Here is a 19,598-nt window from a genome sequence, read left to right as displayed (position 1 = left end):
ATCGGTAATAGTTGTGAAGTGGGAATAGCATGCCTCTATCGCGGCTGGGTGTCGAGTTAAAAACTCAATCTGCTTACCGAGGCAGCGTGCGAATAATGTCTGGCCGTATTGATAATAAATATTTATAGCCCGGACCAGCAGCCCTGTATGAAAAAAGTAATCTACAGATTAAAGGGTGAAAGATATCCGAGTACACTGCACGACAATAGCCATGTAGAAATTCTTACCCAATTAGGGAGTGGGTTGCCGTGTTACTCAATCGTAACCGGGCGACGCCAGGGTAAGCCTGTTAAAACAGAAGGGCAATTTAGGGACCTTAATCGCAGCATTCCTACCAAGGCTGATTGCCTTGAACTGCTGGTTAACTCACCGTTATGGACGGTCATGGAGATCTTCCCTGGCGTGCTTGTGCAGGCGAACCAGGAAGTGAAGAGGGGGGCGGGTGTGCGGTGATTGGACAGTGCACGCGAGGTTTTTTCGGCATAAACATAAACGAGGGGTGCATGTTGTGATAGCCATCTTGGGTGATGTATATTTACAGTGATTTCACATGCAAGGTGACAATTCTAAAAAACATCGATCAATACATCTCAGAAATTGTTTTCTTTTTTCGGACAATTAGATGCCTGGCATTTGACCCAGAGTCTCTACAACATTATTGTAGGGCATTCAGATTAAAGCAGTCCACTCCTCCTGCAGGTTCAAGCCGGAATTCAAGCTGTCTGTCTTCAGAATCCATTTTAATTCTTCTCTGTTAAGCATACGGGTTAGGTCGCCTCCTCTGGGTGGTATGATGATTTGTGTAATAACAGTCCAACGGATCTCATTTTCAGTATGGCCTTTGTTTAGAAAATGTTCCACCAAAGGTGCGTTCAGAGTTTTACACCTAATGCGACTGCGATGGTCCACCCCTGCGTGGTCATTCCAAATGTGGCTCATGTGTGGTATGTGATTTTTCAATTGACAGTAAAGAATTTGTATTTAAAAATGTGAAGAATGAACTACATACTTTTACCAACTGTAACAGCTGTAATCTCATTTACGCAATCTTTTGTCCGTGCAATCTTATATATGTTGGCCAGACAAAGCAGAAAATCAAGCTGCGAATATCCCAACATCGCAGTCGCATCTAATTGTCCGAAAAAAGAAAACAATTTCTGAGATGTATTGATCGATGTTTATTAGAATTGTCACCTTGCATGTGAAATCACTGTAAATATACATCACCCAAGATGGCTATCACAACATGCACCCCTCGTTTATGTTTATGCCGAAAAAACCTCGCGTGCACTGTCCAATCACCGCACACCCGCCCCCTCTTCACTTCCTGATTCGCCTGCACAAGCACGCCAGGGAAGATCTCCATGACCGTCCATAACGGTGAGTTAACCAGCAGTTCAAGGCAATCAGCCTTGGTAGGAACGCTGCGATTAAGGTCCCTAAATTGCCCTTCTGTTTTAACAGGCTTACCCTGGCATCGCCCGGTTACGATTGAGTAACACGGCAACCCACTCCCTAATTGGGTAAGAATTTCTACATGGCTATTGTCGTGCAGTGTACTCGGATATCTTTCACCCTTTAATCTGTAGATTACTTTTTTCATAGAGGGCTGCTGGTCCGGGCAATAAATATTTATTATCAATACGGCCAGATATTATTCGCACGCTGCCTCGGTAAGCAGATTGAGTTTTTAACTCGACACCCAGCCGCGATAGAGGCATGCTATTCCCACTTCACAACTATTACCGATTATGAATAGGCACTACCACATTAAGGCATGAATAGTCACAACGAACCACGCTCCATTGTTGAGTGCCATTAAGCACTACCATGATATGCACCAGTTACCAGCCTTGTCACAACGCCGACTAGCTTGCTCTACTATTCTGCCACCATCTCTTCACTCACCTGTAAATAATTCTCTTGGAAACCCTGCAGCATCTTCACTTCGGTAACGGTTGTATGCACTCTGCACAGAGAGTCACTTGTTCTGAAAATATTGGTGCTCTGTTCTTAAAGTATTTTTTCTCCTTATTTCCTTTCTTTTAGGCATTTTTGAGGGTTAGCGATAAAGGCAATTGTTTGTTTGTCCTGATGATGGTCCCCATGACCCTTTAGGGGGACCGAAACGCCGTCGACTTGCTTAAGCACCTTATACGAATATTTGATTGCTAAATTGATGTAGTGGTGCGACTTGTTATTTTCTGTATAATTAACATATGAACAGAAGAACGCTTGTTTGCCTTAAAAACCTTTCCTATTTTCCTTCAACTGTTGTAGTGTAGCTCCTATTTTCCCAATAGGCTCTGCGCATTGGAATAGTACCTACAGCAGTAAAGGCCTAGACCAGACGTTAACTAGGTCTACTACTGTCGATACTAGACTTAATTTTTGGGTTTGCCAGCTAAGCTCAGAGTTCGCTAGAAACTTTCTCGAATGTTCAAGGAAGGATTAACTCCCCTGATTAGACAAGAAGGGATTTAGTTTCTGACAACCATAGAACATGACAACTTTGCTCTCCCCTAATCAAGAGTCAATCTCAAGAGTCGTGTGAGCACAAGGCAATTATTTTACTCAGTCAGTACGTGCATTCTTAGTCTCATCAGATTGTAGAGAAAAGGAAGAGACGGGCGTGTTCAATAAAAGATGTTATTTATTGATCAGTCTCTTTTCTCGTACAAGAGAAATGGATCGATATTATTGCAATACTTATAGTTAAGTAAAGTGCATACATTAAAAGCAATAGTATAAAATAATACTGTAAAAACATTGATATGGTTTCTGAGCCATATGATGTTTAAAATGATTAAAATATATTTACATACACATATACATTTGACTAAACGTACTCAACTGGTGTTTCTAAATACGCCTACCCCGTGTACCTGACCTAAGTCTAATGCGTGGGCGGGAATAGAAAGTTACAGTTTAAGTTAAGTTTGTTTTTGCCAAGTGAATAACTAAAGAATTCTCTAGGAGGGGTTATTCAGTTCTGTACCTGGAATTTAGGATGAATGAGGAATGGTATCTCTTTCTCTGCTCTCGATATTCCAGGCTGCCTGCGAGGGCTGCCCGGAAGCGCCGGTGCTGGGTCTCTCGGCTTGAGATAGCAGCGCGTCTCTCAGCGCGTCAGGAAGGCGGGGCTGTTGCCTGCGGGGTCTGCTTCTGCTCTCTGCTTCGGCAAGTATGGCTGCTCCGTCTTGTCACCACGCGTGTGTTTGCATAGGGCAAGGTCGGCAATATTTATACCTTAAAGGTGCCGGGATTGACGTAAGGATGGACATAGGTACGTCAATAAAGATGTCATACGACTTGCTCGTTAGCACATTCTTTACTAAAGTTCTCTGTGAAATCAAAACAATGGCCGCACGGATTATCCAGGTTGTCATAGGTTTGATTTGTTATGAGAACGTCGTATGCCTTATCAGGGGCTGGAGGAATGTCGCTTGTCTAATTAGATCTCAAGCGTTATGACCTAATCAGATAACACGTTCCTGTGCCGTAGTGTGACTGCGTCAGATAACGGTATCTGCATCATGGGGGATTTCTTGCCTCATGGGCTGACTGTTAGTTAACTAGCTAGGTAGGTTAACCAGAATATGGTCAGGAATAGGGGGATCGATTCAGAACCTATAGAAATACACGACACCCACTCCACGCTAACTATGGTCATATCTACTAATCTATGCATAGTATAACATAGTACAACATACTATAGAGTATAGTGTATACCTTACCACCCCAAAATACATAAATGCATTTTGAAATTTTCAAATATACTGAAAAATTGCAGTCATATATATAGTATGCACTTAAGCTATGAATTAAATGCAAAAGTAAACATGCATTGTTATGCATTATTGCTTTTTGGTATATGAGAAATACACATGAAATGGCTCTTAATATGGCTATACAGAAAAAAAGTCGAAACCATTTCATCACATAAAATATATTGTGAACATACCAGCGGGCAGCTAAAGTCTATATAAAGTCTATAAAGTATCTAAAAAAATAGAAATCTTAGTTCTCTAGGAATAGTTTCTTACTTTAAGCAGAAGATCAGTGTCCCGGGGAAAAATATATAGAAAAATATTTTAAGGGCTTGCTGAAAAAAGTTGCTGTCCGTGAACTGGATTGTAATTGTTCATGTGACTTTATTTTTTAAGTTGAAGGCCGAGTTCAGGGCACGCCGTGTGCGAGTTTACTCAAAAGTCTCTATTTCTGTTCCGGAGAGAACATCATATCATTCAGGCTTTCGAAAAAACTGTCAACAGCTTCATGGGAAAGTTCCACTAAGTCGGAAATAGGGGTAACCATGCATTCGTGTGCATGATTGTCTCCATTGACATTCTGATTTGCATTGCTGACAGAAGGTCGTACCTGTTCGATGCTGCTTTCATCTTGAACTTCACTACTCTTCAATCGCAGTGGTGAAGATTCCAGGAATGCCGTCATCAGAATTGGCAGCCTTTGAGGGCAGCACAGTGCGTGAACCTTGGTAGGAACCAACAGTGTATCTGCATCCACCGGCGCATCCGATTGTAGCGTCAGACAGGTGTCTAACACGCATTCTTCTCCGCATAGCAGACACCTTAGTACAGGTAAAACACACCTTTGCCACATTGGTCGAAATGATAGAAACCAAGTCATGTTCAGGTCTCTAAGCCGGGAGAGTCCCAGGATTTTTGATATCCGGTCCCGGTATCCAATGGCTAGGATCGTATCTTCCATTGTCGCGAGAGTTTGATCTGTGACATGGGTTGCCATATCGAAAAATAAGGACTAGGAATAGGATTCCTGCAATTAGTCCCAGGATCAAGGGAAGTCCGCCAAAAATCGAATGGACGAAATCTGGAAAAATACCCAGTATGGCTTTGAATGGTGTTAATGCCATCGAAAATACTGTCTTAAATACCTTTGAGACCCCTGTGGTATCAGAAATATTTGAGATTTCGCTCAGGATTTCCGCGAAATGTACGGGGGAATTGGTTGATAATAATGTATGTATCTCTGCAGTCGTCCTTGCGACTTGTAGATCATACGTTTCTTTTGATGACGTGAGCCTTGTAGGCGTCTGAAGAAGCACTGTTTTCATTCTGCTTAAAGTGTCTATTCGAATAGAAGTAATTTTCAAACTGGGCCATGCCCTCGCCTCCCTGTCTGGAAAGGAGCTGGGGAACAAAGAACGTCCACAGCACTTGACCTTCGCCGTCGTAGTGACGAGATAAGGAGTCCCGGGCATAAGACTACAGCATCTGCGGTCTACAATAAGAATGTAACTCCCATTATAGAGTCTTTGAAAGAATGGTTCTATTTCAGTTGCAGGTGCGCCTTGCTGGTGACATGAAAGGTAGTATGAATTCCCTTCACAGGCTCCGTGCAAACTAATACCGTTACACAGAAGCGTGCCGCTTAGTGACATAGCACAATTGTTGCCACTAAGAAACACTTTCTGTCCTTTGTTACTGACACATGCATGTGAATAGGGCAGGTTCCAAGTTGTTTTAAGGTACCCCTTTCCCAATTTCTCGTACATGCCAGCCTGTATATATTTTTGGCAGTATTGAAACCTGAAGGTTGAGATTGGAATATTTATGATTCCGTGGATTATCCATTCACTGACAGGTCGTTCTGACATTGTCATTGGTAATCTTTCTAGTTTTTCAATGCTCAAGATTGTATAATCAGCACCCTTCTGCGCCATACCGATTTGTCTATCAGTAAGGTTAAAGATTTGGAATAGTGACGTAGTGTTGATTAAACGCCAAGGCACATAGCCTGAACGCAGATTTTGTAACGTCCAGCCAAGCTGTACAATAGAGCGCAATTGTGACTGACCATGTTGTAATAACAGTAAGTCTTGCGATAATATATCGATTGCTGAAGACACAATGCTGTCCAATGAAAAAATTCTGGAGGACAGAGTCATTAACCCATTGTCCACTACAGAAAGTGATTTTTCCAAATTGATACGGTCAATTTCCCGTATTCTTTCTGCTGTCTCAATTTGAGTAACCTTCCAGGCCTCATTGTATGCTGCATATACAGAGGCTGCTATGAAACGCTTTTGACGCTGTTTGCGTGGTCCCAGTATGAAATCACGCAAGTCAGCACCATCAGTAAGTAAAGTTAGGTGTTGCTTAATTTCAGGCAGTGTGGAAGTTTGTAGCCATTGAAGGCATAATTTGCCCACACTGTAGGTTGTTATTATCCCTGGGTGATGTCTTTGGGGATATCTAGGGTCTGGCCTGGTCATTTTGAAACCCTGTGTTTTATTCAGGAATCTATCTTGACAGTTATTTGTATCTGTGGGCCAGATCAACCATTGTTTCCAATCAGGATTTGTTCTGTTTTGGTTAAGTATATGGTTTATGTCTATTCCTTCATCTGTATCAGAGTTATTGCTAAACATTGTTGGCTTTGGAATAGACGGGTTATTTAAATCTTTGATTTTGGCTAAGCCAAGACAGGTGGTTTGTTGAACAGTGTCATTTAAAAATATCATTTGTTCTGGGATCATGCAGGCTCTAAACAAAGCTTTTAAACCCTGTACTTGCCATTCTTTTGTGCCCCAAACACTTTTCAAATCAACATTTTTGTCCCAATAATCGAATCCAAAAGTATTCATTTTTTCAAAGAATGAATCAGAATAAATCAATTTTGTGTTGGTTATCATGGTTTTGGTCCCTGTCTTGTTTGACAATTTATAATAAAATGTTTCAGCATTACTAGTGTTAAAACCTTGAAAGTATGAATATTTGTCATAAACGGTTCTAGAGCTCCCTTTTGGAGGAGTAGCACAATGTTCCCATTGATTAAAATTTAAAACATTTCTAGGTTGTGCAGATTTATGCAAGAAATGGTTACCATAGTGGTTATAGCAATACATACTATCATAATTTGTAGAACCTTGCAAATAATCATGTTTTGTAAATTTAGCAGACATTACTAAGTCAGACATCATATTGTTTATACTTTCAAAGTCCCAATCATCAGCAAATGAGTTTGGTTTTGCAAAGTCACTCAAAGAGATCTTAATTTGGTGTGGATATTTCAGGATCTCGACCGGACCATAAATTTCATAGTCAGTGTTGTCCCAGGCTACCCCACCAGGTATTGGAATTGCTGTGAAGTTGGCTGAAGAAAGTTCTGAAGAAAGTTCTCGTTTCTCGACGTGTGAAGATGTGTGTGGTTTGAGGACCAAGTTGATGTTCTGACTTGCTGTGTCCATTTTAGCATATTTTCCCTCAATGAAGCGTCCCAAAGTAAATACCATGATGAGCCAAAGTATGAGGATAAATGCACCAAAACCCACCCAAAATTCAATCCATGGAGAAATCAGATATGTTTCTTTTAGTTGTTTCAAAAGTTCCTTCGCTTTGTCCTTAAAGGATTTTGATGATGGCTGTGTCTTTTGTTCGCTGAAGCCTTCAGAGGAATCATCGAAGTTGATGAAGTAACCGGATGCAGTTCTGTCAATTGTTCCAATTGGTTCAGGATTTTTGTTTTTTGCATTTTCACTTGGTACTTCAGTATAGATTGGTGTGTCTCTGCTAAATGTCTTTATTTGGGTTTTCAGAGGTCTAAGTTCTATTGCATTGTTGCATAGTCCTTGTTGTTCTTCTGTAGGCGTTTCGAATGTGATGAGCCTCTTTGTTAGGACCTCTGTACTGGTAGCAAACCTTGGTGTTCTGCTACTTATTGGGAGTCCACTTGGCCTACTGTTTGTTATTGGCCACATGTTGTGGTTTTACCAGGTCGATGGATACAACTCGGTTCTCCTTTTTTCCAGCAAGTGGCGGTAGTACAACTGATCTTGTCCCGTTGACAGACAAGACAGGAACTGCTTTTCTGTAAGAAGGCCCAAATTCCTTCTTTACCGCGATCTTCTCCCTGACTAGATCCCCGACTTTTGGAATCCAGACAGGTCTTGCTGGGACAGGTGGTGATTCTTCAGTGGTTGTTGGCTGTTGTTTCAACTGTATGTTGCTCAGGTCTTTTCTTGTTTTGTTTAAGTCCTGCAAAATAGCCAAACGGTCTTTGACATCAAAGCTTTTTTCTGTTACCACTGAAGTCTGACTATCAAGGTCAGAGATCAACATCCTAGTTCCGAATAATAATTCGTACGGACTGAATCCCTTCAGAGAATTTCTTGGCAAGTTATTTAGACTACGTTGGACACTTATTAGATGTTTTACCCACCCAGCTCCCGAACCTAATATCCTTTCTATTATAGATTGCTTTCTGTCTTGGTTTTTTCTTTACACCATCCCATACCCTCAGGAAGGAAGTGAGAAGATTCCCGCTGGGCTGTGCTCATTTGGTCATTCTTTCCCCCCCCAGGCTGGATTGCCTGAGAAAAAGAAAAAAAAATGGTCGAACGTAGCATGCTCTTAGCGTATATGCCATTTAGACTCGCAAATCTTGTATAACAGTCCGGACGTCAGCTGAGTGCTGTGGATCTACATTATAAGTGGGAACTAGCCTGTATATGTTAATCGCAAGCCATTCTTTTTGCTGGTAACATTATCTGCCTTGATACGGCGAGGTATTAAACTGCTTCTCTCCCCCCTGCGATCTCTGTTGCAGTTTGGGCAGTTTTTTACAAAGATGGTAAGATGGAGGCTCATGCCTGGCCACCAGTACCGTGATTGTAAATCTTCCAGAGAATCTTTTAATTTAAGGTGTCCAAGACCCTCACCCATATGTGCGTCTGCGATTAACAAGTTTCTCCTGTCCTTGTTTGGAATCACTCTATCCCCCACTCCAGGGATTCGAGCAAAAGGGACGGAGTTCGCATCGATTATGTATGTATAATTGAGTGGATAGTTGATCGGTAACGCTGAGCAGTCGCCTTTTGATGACGTTTTCACCGCCAGCAATGTTTCACCGTCAATGTATTTTAATGTACGCTTTTTTCGATCTACGGGAGCCGGTTTACTGGCTGCCGCTGCGGCTGTTTCAGCCAATGAATTCCCTACAACGTGAACGCCATCACGTTGATGACTCAGTGAGTGAGTCACGTGAGTCTTTGGTAGTTCTTTCTTCAAAAGAGCTACTTGTTCCCAGAGAAGTCTCTGCTTTATTGGTGCACCTGTGTCATCTTTGTAACCGTTCTGAATCCATGTCTGCAAATCCTTGTTATATGCTTTGACGCAGAAATATGAATCTGACACTATAAGTGTCGGGAATTCGCGATCCGCATTATCTAGCGCCATTTTCAAAGCTATTATTTCAGTTTGCATTTCTGAATTTGTTTCTACTGAGTGTGTTTTTGTTAATAGAGGTCTTAGTTTACCTCCGCGCCACACTTCTTTTGTGATCTCACATGTGGGATTGTATGCATGTTCTCCCCAAACGGAGGGTTGAGCATGTCCGTCTGTATAGATTACACAGGCGTAATGTCGTAGAGGCAGAATGTCGATTGGCAGAGGATACGTTTTTTCATATTTTAGATTTTTTAATTCTTCTAGTTCTTAAAAGACTGTCAACCATGCAATACTTGATAATTCATATCCTCCGTACTGGATTTTCAGATGGGCAATTCTGGATTTTTTGAAGTTGAATTTGTAACCCTCTGCAGCGAAACCAAGTATTATGGTGTTCACTTTTTTCAAGTGAGTTTCCAAGTCATCATCTGTTAAGTAAATGTCATCGACATAAGATAATGCTTCATCATCATATTGTTGTAGTAATTCTGTTACTCTCGCTGAGAATACCCCCGGGCTATTCTTGTACCCCTGGGCTAACCGACAGAATTGTTTTTGAGTGCCATTTACTGAGAAAGCTGTTAAATATCTGCTCTCTGGTGCTATGTTTTGACAAAAGAATCCGTTGGAGATGTCCAAGGTAGTTTTGTATATTTTGCGCACTATGTTATTCATTAGTGCAGCACTGTGTGAGTTTTGCACTGCAAAAGTTTTGCAACATGTGTTAAGGTGTCGGTAATCCAAAACTAGACGGTACGAATTGTCTGGTTTGGAGACCGGAAACAAAGGATTGTTCATTTGTGAGGTGCAAGTTTCAATCACCCCCTGGTATTCTAGCTGATCTAGTATTTCATTTACTTGTTTTTTAGCTTCTTGCTTAATTGGGTACTGCCTTTGTGCAGTTGGTTGTGATTTTAACTGGATTTTGTGAGGAGGAGAATCCTCATCCCATCCTACATGATTTTTATATAAAGCAGGTGCTAAGGCCACTGCCCACTTTCTAGCAAGTGTGTATTTTTTATGAATCGGGATTTGATTCGAGAAGGCAGGCATAATTACTTCTTCGCCATGAGGGCACTCCCTGACAAACTCTGGTGGCCAGTCTTTTTCAGCTAGAAGTATGTCATAACCCTTTGAGAGGTTATCCCAAAATAGTCCCCTTATTTTCCTAGTCTTATCTCCCTCTATACGTAATGTTATCTCGTATATTTTGTGGGGCTTGCTAACTCTGGTATCTGCAGTTTCCACTTGAAGGTATTCATTCGTGTCCACTGTCTCCAGATGATTCATAAGGACTTTACGAGCTATGCTCACCTCTGCTGCGCTGTCTAGCATTGTCTGAGCCCACTCTCCGTTTTTCAATTGTGTCCTCAGTATTCTCGGCATTGTTAACTACCTTGATACTGGCTACCTTCTTTTTTGGAAATTGTGATTTCTTTTTCAGTTGAGCAGGTTCCTTGTCTTTGGACTTGGCGTGCTCTTCTGATCGTCCTCTTCTTTCCGATTTCTGCGAGGAATTCTGAAAAGATTGAGAGGGACGGGTATCAATGTCTTGATATCTATCAGGTTTTTTAATATTATCCCTATTTCTAAGGTTATATCTATTCCCAGAGGGTTCACTCTGAGGTGACCTTTGTCTCGGGTTTGGAGATTTCTCTCTTCGCCTAGGAGACCTTCCTCTGGACTGGAATTTCTTTTCTTTAGGATTGGATTGTTTGTTCCCATCCCAGTTCTTTTTTGGTGAATTATTATTATTATTAAAAAACATTTTTTCTGGACTTGAAGTCAGTTGCGGTTTTACTGGTATTCCACCTAGACTATCTCTGCCTAGTTCTTCATAGGATTTTTCTATGATTCTGGCAATTTCAGCTGGTTGGTCTGCTATATCTGTCTCTTTTAACCTCTGGCGGATCGCCACGTTTGCTGCTTCACCCTTTATGTTGGCTAGTAATATAGCCGAGACCTGCTTGAAGTCTTTTAGTAATTTCATACCAAGAGTTAAAGCAGGTTCTGGACCGTATTCATCTTGAATTTGTTTTAGCACATCTGGTATTACCGAAATGGATGGAACACCGTGCGTTTTTGTGTAGATGGAAGCAAAGACTGTACCCCAAGTGTCACAGTCCTCAATGTGTGGTGCGATTCCCATTGGGAGACATATAGTCAGAATCCTGTGTTTTTCCAGTGGGGTGGTGTCAGGAAACACCGCCTCTATTTGGGTAATTTTCTGTGCCAACCAGAATGGTATCTGTTCCCGTTTAGCTGGAACTTTACCTAGGCAGGATTGGATGTTCTGTGGTGTAATTTTATTTGTGTTCCCCTGGTGAGGGGTCAGCTGTGGAAGTTTAATCGCTGGCTGAATTGTTGAAGTCCGCATTACATACTGAACTAATTGTCTGTGAATTTTTAGTAGTTGTTTTAGCTGTATTAACAGCTCTGCTGCAGGCATTCTTTCGATGTCTGGATATGGTGTGTATCCGGCTAAGACCGGCCACGTTGCTCCTGGTCTTCCTAAAGGACCGAGCCTTGTAATGTGATTATTATGTTTTAGGGCGCCATCAAATAAGAGCAAATGCTCTTGGAATTTGAGTGGTACTTCCACCTCCTCGAAAGGAGTGTACTCATTAGGAGGTTCCTCTACTTTGTAATAGTGGAAGTACTTTGTTATAGTATTAGCTGCTGGAAAATGTATCCATGTATAGTATATCTCTGTCTGCCGATATTCGTGTGCCTCGATTACGAATATGACTGTGCCACCTCTAGGTGTCAGTCCATTTTCTATAAGTTTTAAGGTTATAGATCTCCTTTTGGCGACCGGAATGAGTATTATATCCGCGTCTGCTGCTTGCATGGTAGCATCAGCATCTGCTATTTCAGTAGCTAATCTAGTAACCTCTCGTTCTTCATCGCTGTCCATTTTGCTGACAGGATGGTATTATGTTTATTTGCAGATCAGGTTTCTTTATGGAAACAGAGATTAGATGCACAATATTTTGGAACAGTGTATCCTTCAACGTTGACTTAGACCAAGAACCATATATAGGAGTTCCCTCCTGCGAGGTTTTGGAGGATATTATAACCTTTCACCCACTCCAGACGTCTTTGGAGTATTTGGGAAAAGGGGTCTGAGTGAGAAAGCACGACTGAGTTACTCTAAATGTCTTACGTTAGTTTTATCGCCCTTTCCAAACGCGTTGGGCGCCATGTAGTGTAGCTCCTATTTTCCCAATAGGCTCTGCGCATTGGAATAGTACCTACAGCAGTAAAGGCCTAGACCAGACGTTAACTAGGTCTACTACTGTCGATACTAGACTTAATTTTTGGGTTTGCCAGCTAAGCTCAGAGTTCGCTAGAAACTTTCTCGAATGTTCAAGGAAGGATTAACTCCCCTGATTAGACAAGAAGGGATTTAGTTTCTGACAACCATAGAACATGACAACTTTGCTCTCCCCTAATCAAGAGTCAATCTCAAGAGTCGTGTGAGCACAAGGCAATTATTTTACTCAGTCAGTACGTGCATTCTTAGTCTCATCAGATTGTAGAGAAAAGGAAGAGACGGGCGTGTTCAATAAAAGATGTTATTTATTGATCAGTCTCTTTTCTCGTACAAGAGAAATGGATCGATATTATTGCAATACTTATAGTTAAGTAAAGTGCATACATTAAAAGCAATAGTATAAAATAATACTGTAAAAACATTGATATGGTTTCTGAGCCATATGATGTTTAAAATGATTAAAATATATTTACATACACATATACATTTGACTAAACGTACTCAACTGGTGTTTCTAAATACGCCTACCCCGTGTACCTGACCTAAGTCTAATGCGTGGGCGGGAATAGAAAGTTACAGTTTAAGTTAAGTTTGTTTTTGCCAAGTGAATAACTAAAGAATTCTCTAGGAGGGGTTATTCAGTTCTGTACCTGGAATTTAGGATGAATGAGGAATGGTATCTCTTTCTCTGCTCTCGATATTCCAGGCTGCCTGCGAGGGCTGCCCGGAAGCGCCGGTGCTAGGTCTCTCGGCTTGAGATAGCAGCGCGTCTCTCAGCGCGTCAGGAAGGCGGGGCTGTTGCCTGCGGGGTCTGCTTCTGCTCTCTGCTTCGGCAAGTATGGCTACTCCGTCTTGTCACCACGCGTGTGTTTGCATAGGGCAAGGTCGGCAATATTTATACCTTAAAGGTGCCGGGATTGACGTAAGGATGGACATAGGTACGTCAATAAAGATGTCATACGACTTGCTCTTTAGCACATTCTTTACTAAAGTTCTCTGTGAAATCAAAACAATGGCCGCACGGATTATCCAGGTTGTCATAGGTTTGATTTGTTATGAGAACGTCGTATGCCTTATCAGGGGCTGGAGGAATGTCGCTTGTCTAATTAGATCTCAAGCGTTATGACCTAATCAGATAACACGTTCCTGTGCCGTAGTGTGACTGCGTCAGATAACGGTATCTGCATCATGGGGGATTTCTTGCCTCATGGGCTGACTGTTAGTTAACTAGCTAGGTAGGTTAACCAGAATATGGTCAGGAATAGGGGGATCGATTCAGAACCTATAGAAATACACGACACTGTAAACACCCCGCAAGTGTTGGGCACAGGCTTGTGTACCACACAAGGGTTTTGTGGAAGGTATCTTTGTTTTATCCTGAAACATTGTTTATTAAGTAAACTTGAAAGACCTCTGTCCGGCTGGACATGTCATTCTAAATATAGAATTGATTCCGTCTATATTTATTTGTTTTGTACTGGAATGTGCATGGGACCACTGTTGTATCTATAAGATACAGCGCATTCTTGTCCTTTTCCCCTGCACCTGCGCACATTGGGCTGCCGTGCGCCAACGCAAGCACCTTTGCACAATGGTGCAAGGGTACCTGCGTTGCGGGGATGATTATTTTTGTACAGGAAGGGAAACCTTTCTGTACAAAAATAGTCACAAAGGCTTTTCCTCTTTCTACGTGTGCTGCAGAATGCAGCACACATAGAAAAAGGAAAAACTAGGAGAAATAAAGACATTTCTCCCCGTTGCGCCGCTCTTACGTCTCCCCCGGGGAGGCGTAAGCTTTTGGCGCTGCCTCAGATTTACGATTTCTCGTAAATCTGGGGCAGTGTCAAAAGGTCATGAATGTTGCTGGAAACACCATTAAGGAGGAGACTCAATTTGAATTTGTTGAAGGCTACACAGCACGAGTGAAATAAGACAGGTTGAGCTCAGTTGAAAGATCGAACTAAAGCATCAATATTTTCCATCAGAGGTATTTGGAGATATAAACAGACACACAAATTTGCTTTTAAAATTTAGATGGAGTTGGAATTTCTTGGTTAAAGATTTGTTATGATTGAAATTGCCATTTCAGATTGCCTCTGAACAAAGGAACATATTCCTCCTATAAGATAATATTTAGAGAGGTATTCGTTCAGGAAATCCCACCTTTGATTATCACGTCTTGGACCTTTTAACAGCGATCAAAATCAGAGATACTCATGTCCTAATTCGCATATAGACCCCCTTAATGCTATACAGATGTAAATGATATTGTTCTTGTGGCCCTGAAGAAGGTGATATAAAGCATCTTTTGTCACCGAAACGTGCGTAGGCCAGTCATCACACATCTGAGAGTCCTATCCAAGAACCAAAACAAGAGAAGATTTATTCGGAAAAGAAATGTGATTGATGTACGAACACCTAAACTGTGACTTTGATAACTGTGATGGATAGGTTTAATGAGCAGGATTCCTTTTCAGATGTGTTATCGTGATTTTTCAGTGTGGTATGATTGATGGTATGTGCGAGAGGAATGCAAGGTGAGAATGGAAGGATGGGCACCTGGAAGGCTAGGATTTTGCTTACAGAAAGTTTAATAACTTATTTTCTGTTATGTTATTATGAATCTAACAGTGGCAAGTTGTTGGATTTATCATAACTATAATTTCAAGTCTTTGAATAACATTTCACCTCACTCCTGTCAATATTTACATTTAAATAGAAGATTCCAATGTTAATCTATGGAGCTAGTTATCTACAATGGAGAAAAACGAATTTGGCAGTTTTTTCCTCACCATGGCTTATAAAACATACATCTTTTATGATGTCCCTGATTATAGTTACATGGCACCATACCCCTGGGGTACCTAGGGGTAATTAATATGTACAAGTAAAGTAGATTACTACTTTGGAAGTACCTTTAATTCCAAAGTTGAATTTGCATATTATTTACTTTTAAAGACAGTCTGCAAAGCAGGTCAGTCTTTAAAATGGCAGCAGGCAACACAACTGTGCACAGTCCAGTGCAGAAAATCTATTAGGCCTCTGAACATCCCTGCCCTATTGTATACTAGGGACTTATAGAGGTCTGTCAGTACCAATTGTAATTAAACCCAATTTGCATATACTTTTAATCAGAGCACAGGCCCTGGGTCTGGTTAGCAGAGTCCAGGGCACAATCAGAGTCAGAAAACCAACACCTAGAGATAAAATGGGGCAACAGGTGGGAGAACACTGCAAACAGGTCCTGATTTCTTACACCTGGATAAGGACATAGCGAAGTAACTGAGGTTGCATATGGTTTCCAAATTCTGGGCCTCATTTATGAGTTTTTTGTCATAGGGCAGGGCAGCAGTCCTTGAAGCTGCGCGGCCCTACGGCAAAAGAAAGATACCACGCATTCTTGTCCTTTTCCCCTGTGCCCCGCACAATGGGCTGTTGTGCGCCAACGCAGGCACCTTCGCACCATGGTGCACGGTCGCCTACATTGCAGGGATGATTATTTTTGTGCTGCACACATCGAAAGAGGAAAACCAGGAGAAATAAAAGATATTTCTCCTCTTTGTTCCTCCCTTACACCTCCCCTGGGGAGGAGTACATTTCTGGCGCTGCCTCAGAAGTACAATTTCTCGTAAATGTGGGGCCTAGTCAAAAAACCATGGATGTTGCTGGGAATTCCCCCAGCATTACCATGGAACCCCCCTTTCACACAGTTTTCTGCACGAAAGGTGCACATTTTTATGAGCCCATGAAAAGCCATATAACGTGGCTTTACGTGGCCTTAAAAATATCCCAGTGGCACATTGCGACACCTGAACCGAAAAAAAGTGACATTCTGGTGGTGCAATAGTGCTGTTAGGGCCTCATAAATAAGTTTTGCCTGTGTTAAACATGAATTGGTATAAGACTTTAATGTATTTTACACACCTTTCTGCACTGAGGTTTCTATCCTTTTCACCTATTGTTTGTCTCCAAAATCCACAGGTCTTCCATTATGTGAGAAAGAACACATTTCAGATAAAAAATGGAGAAAGAATATTTTTTGACGTGAATGGGGATGCACCTGGTGCCTATGACATCCGCAATGCTCAGTTGAACACTGCTGAAGACCTGCGATTGGTGAAGGTTGGATACTTCGATCCTAGACAAGGGGAAGAGGTTACTATCAATATGAGCGCTATCTTGTGGAGTGGAGGCTCCCAGGTGAGAGAGAAATAAATGTCTCCTGTCAATAATACATAACTGTTGTATCCTTACCAGGATCAATGCCCTGATGGAATGTACCATTGTTGCATATGTATAATAAATCTACATTTTAAAAAGTATTTAGTTGACATATTGAACAGCTTATAGACTACACCTCCAGACATATTGCAATATGACTAGGGCAGTTCTACTACTCGATTCACAGCTCTCGGTTAACCTGTTTTAAGTCACAGCTCCATCGAGCCAAATTTGATTAATGATGAAGTTGGTAAAGTCCAGACTTGACTTTTTAGCTCAAACTAAACCCTAAATCTGGAGGCAGAAATAAGTGAAAGGATTTTGAATTCCTAAAATATTGGTCATAGGAAGAATAAGAGCTAGGGAGAAGAATGTTAAGTGAAGTTAAAACAAACAAAGAGAGGGGTGAGGAAAATAATAAAAAACAAGTACTGCCAAAACCAATTGGTCTAGCATTTTTTTTTTGTGAAGCGGCATATAAATAGAGCATTGGGTTTTTGAGTGTTTGTGGAGGATTACAAGGAAAAAGCAACAAAGGGGCATATTAACAAGGCAACGTTATAAAATTACCAACCAAAAAGCGCAGATAATTGTATCGCCTTATCAGCAAAGACATGCTTTTGCGTGTTTTGCTGACTTAGCGCCCGTTTCCAGCACACCTACCTTTGCATCGCTAAAGAGATGCAAAGTAGGCGTGGCTGTGAAACCAATCAGGGAAAATATTGCAAAGACAGCTTTGGAATATTAACAAGGAAGGGTAGCGATTATTTAAATCGCATTAAGTATACCTTACGCAGGAATTTAACGTCTGTTAAATTCCTGACTAAGGCATACTTAGCATGGGGGTGGATTCTGTGGCTAAGACCACAGGCCCTATCATATAGAATATCACCGTTTTCCACCATGGAAAATGGCGATATTCACACTATCTCTGGAATTTTTATCTCTCGGCGATGTGCATTGTTAATAACGCGCTAACCGGGTGATAAATTCCAGAGATAGCCGTCAATAAATATGCAAGCGCTAAGCGCGCTTTGCGATATTTATCGCCGGCCCTTGTTAATATGCCCCAAAGGAATTAAATTTGTAGTGTCCCCCCACTACTGTTTGCTTGATTTTGTCGACACTAATGCACTATCAATCAATGTCACAATATATGTGTTTTCCCTTACAAAATACACTTTTAAATTGGATATACCAATTTGCCTATTCACCTCCAGCAAGCCATTGTAAGCCGGTGTCAGAAATATACCAGTGATAAGGAACTGAAATGTTATTTGTATGTACTATGTATGCATGTATTTCTGTATGTGTGTATGAATAAATATATGTATTATTTGTATGAGGTAAACCTGATCAGCTAGTGATTGGGGAGGTAATCAGGTCAGCGTACTAAACGCTCATGTGCCAGGCTGAGCGGAGGTAAGCTTCAGGAAAAACTTATACACATGGCTTTTCCCTGTAGAAAGGGCAGCTGTTGACGTATAGACTTAGTCTCAATCGCCCCAACAGAAGCTCTCCAGAACTGATAGACTGTCAATGTCAAGATGCCTGTTGGGTGATAGTGTGCTTTATAATGACTGATAATAATAATAATAATAATAATAATGATAATAATCATAATAATAATAATAATAATAATAATAATAAACGGGCTGATGTACGACTGCACTTAATTATTTGTTGCACAACCATAAAAGTAGAAAAAAACAGACAAACAAATGGCAAACAACAGCGAAGCACAATGGATGTTGCCGGAGCAAGTACGGAGGAGAACCAGAACCCACAAGCCCCCCGGAGGACCTGCCTGGGACCTCTGGGTCAGGGAAGGCCAAGGAGAAGAAGAGTAGGAAGAAGTGGTTCAGTCCGCAGGAAAACAGGATCCTGATAACAGAGATGGTAGAACACCATCAACAACTGTTTATCACCTCCACTGTGTCATTGGCAACCAAAAATGGACTATGGCAGTCCATTGTGGACAAGGTGAATGCAGTGGGAGTGCTGAAGAGGACAATGGAAGAGGTCAAGAGGCGCTGGAGAGATGTCAAGCGCAAAACCAAGCTGAAACTCGCCAACAACCAGAAGGCAGCAATGCAGACTGGAGGTGGGAGTCCAGCGCCCCAGGAGGAGCTGGACGATATGGAGGAAATGGTTTCCACAGCCATCAGTGGGGAGACAGTGGCAGGAGTTGGGGGACCGGACACTGCTCAACATGACCGGACACAACAGCACCAGGGTGAGTAACGACCAGGGAATGGAGGGACGGGGGGATGGGCACAATGGCACACATGTACAATTGAACTGAGCACATCTGTGGACAAACCATGCCCCAGACCCCAACTCCCACCAAGATAATCATGTACCCTAGTATGCAACATCTCAGCACTGCATAGGCACGGAAGTCAAAGGCACATCGCATGAAATAGAAAAGTGGCAGCAAAATCAGAGCTACAGTGGCGACTCCCCCGAAATGCAGCAAACACACATAACATGCAGAGCACATCAACACTGACAACAATGTGGTACAAACCGCAACACGTCAACAACAGAACACAGGACTCAAGTGGTGCCGACTGGGTGTATACACTGGCCAATAACATTTGGCATTGCAGGGAAATGTGAGTTGATAATGTACAAGTACAAACACACACACACGTCAGTTTGTCAAAATGTCCACTGTCCCCCATCAATTAGGCAGCACCTCCCAAACAGCCACAATGTACACAGTCATGCAGTCTGTATGAAAACATGTAAAATGTGACAACATACATGTGGACACATTGTTAAACTGCAACTCCCCGTCACATTGCAGAGGGAGAATCAATACCTCCTGCAGAGCATCCCGACACTCTCTTCTCTGATGATGAAGAGGACCACTACAGCTAGGACTC

The 19,598-nt window shown here is 41.8% G+C and overlaps 1 protein-coding gene across 1 annotated transcript in view; it reads left to right on the top strand.

Moving 5' to 3' along the window:
* Nucleotides 1-19,598, top strand: part of LOC144762302 (extracellular calcium-sensing receptor-like) — a 131,875-nt gene that overhangs the window by 54,092 nt on the left and 58,185 nt on the right. The window contains exon 3 of the mRNA XM_078647450.1: nt 16,468-16,686. Coding sequence (XP_078503576.1) covers nt 16,468-16,686 — 219 coding nt within the window. The remainder of the gene's footprint in view (nt 1-16,467; nt 16,687-19,598) is intronic.

The sequence above is a fragment of the Lissotriton helveticus genome, chromosome 6 (genome assembly GCF_964261635.1).
Source record: "Lissotriton helveticus chromosome 6, aLisHel1.1, whole genome shotgun sequence".
NCBI lineage: Eukaryota > Metazoa > Chordata > Amphibia > Caudata > Salamandridae > Lissotriton > Lissotriton helveticus.
This window is presented reverse-complemented; position numbering and strand designations above follow the sequence as displayed.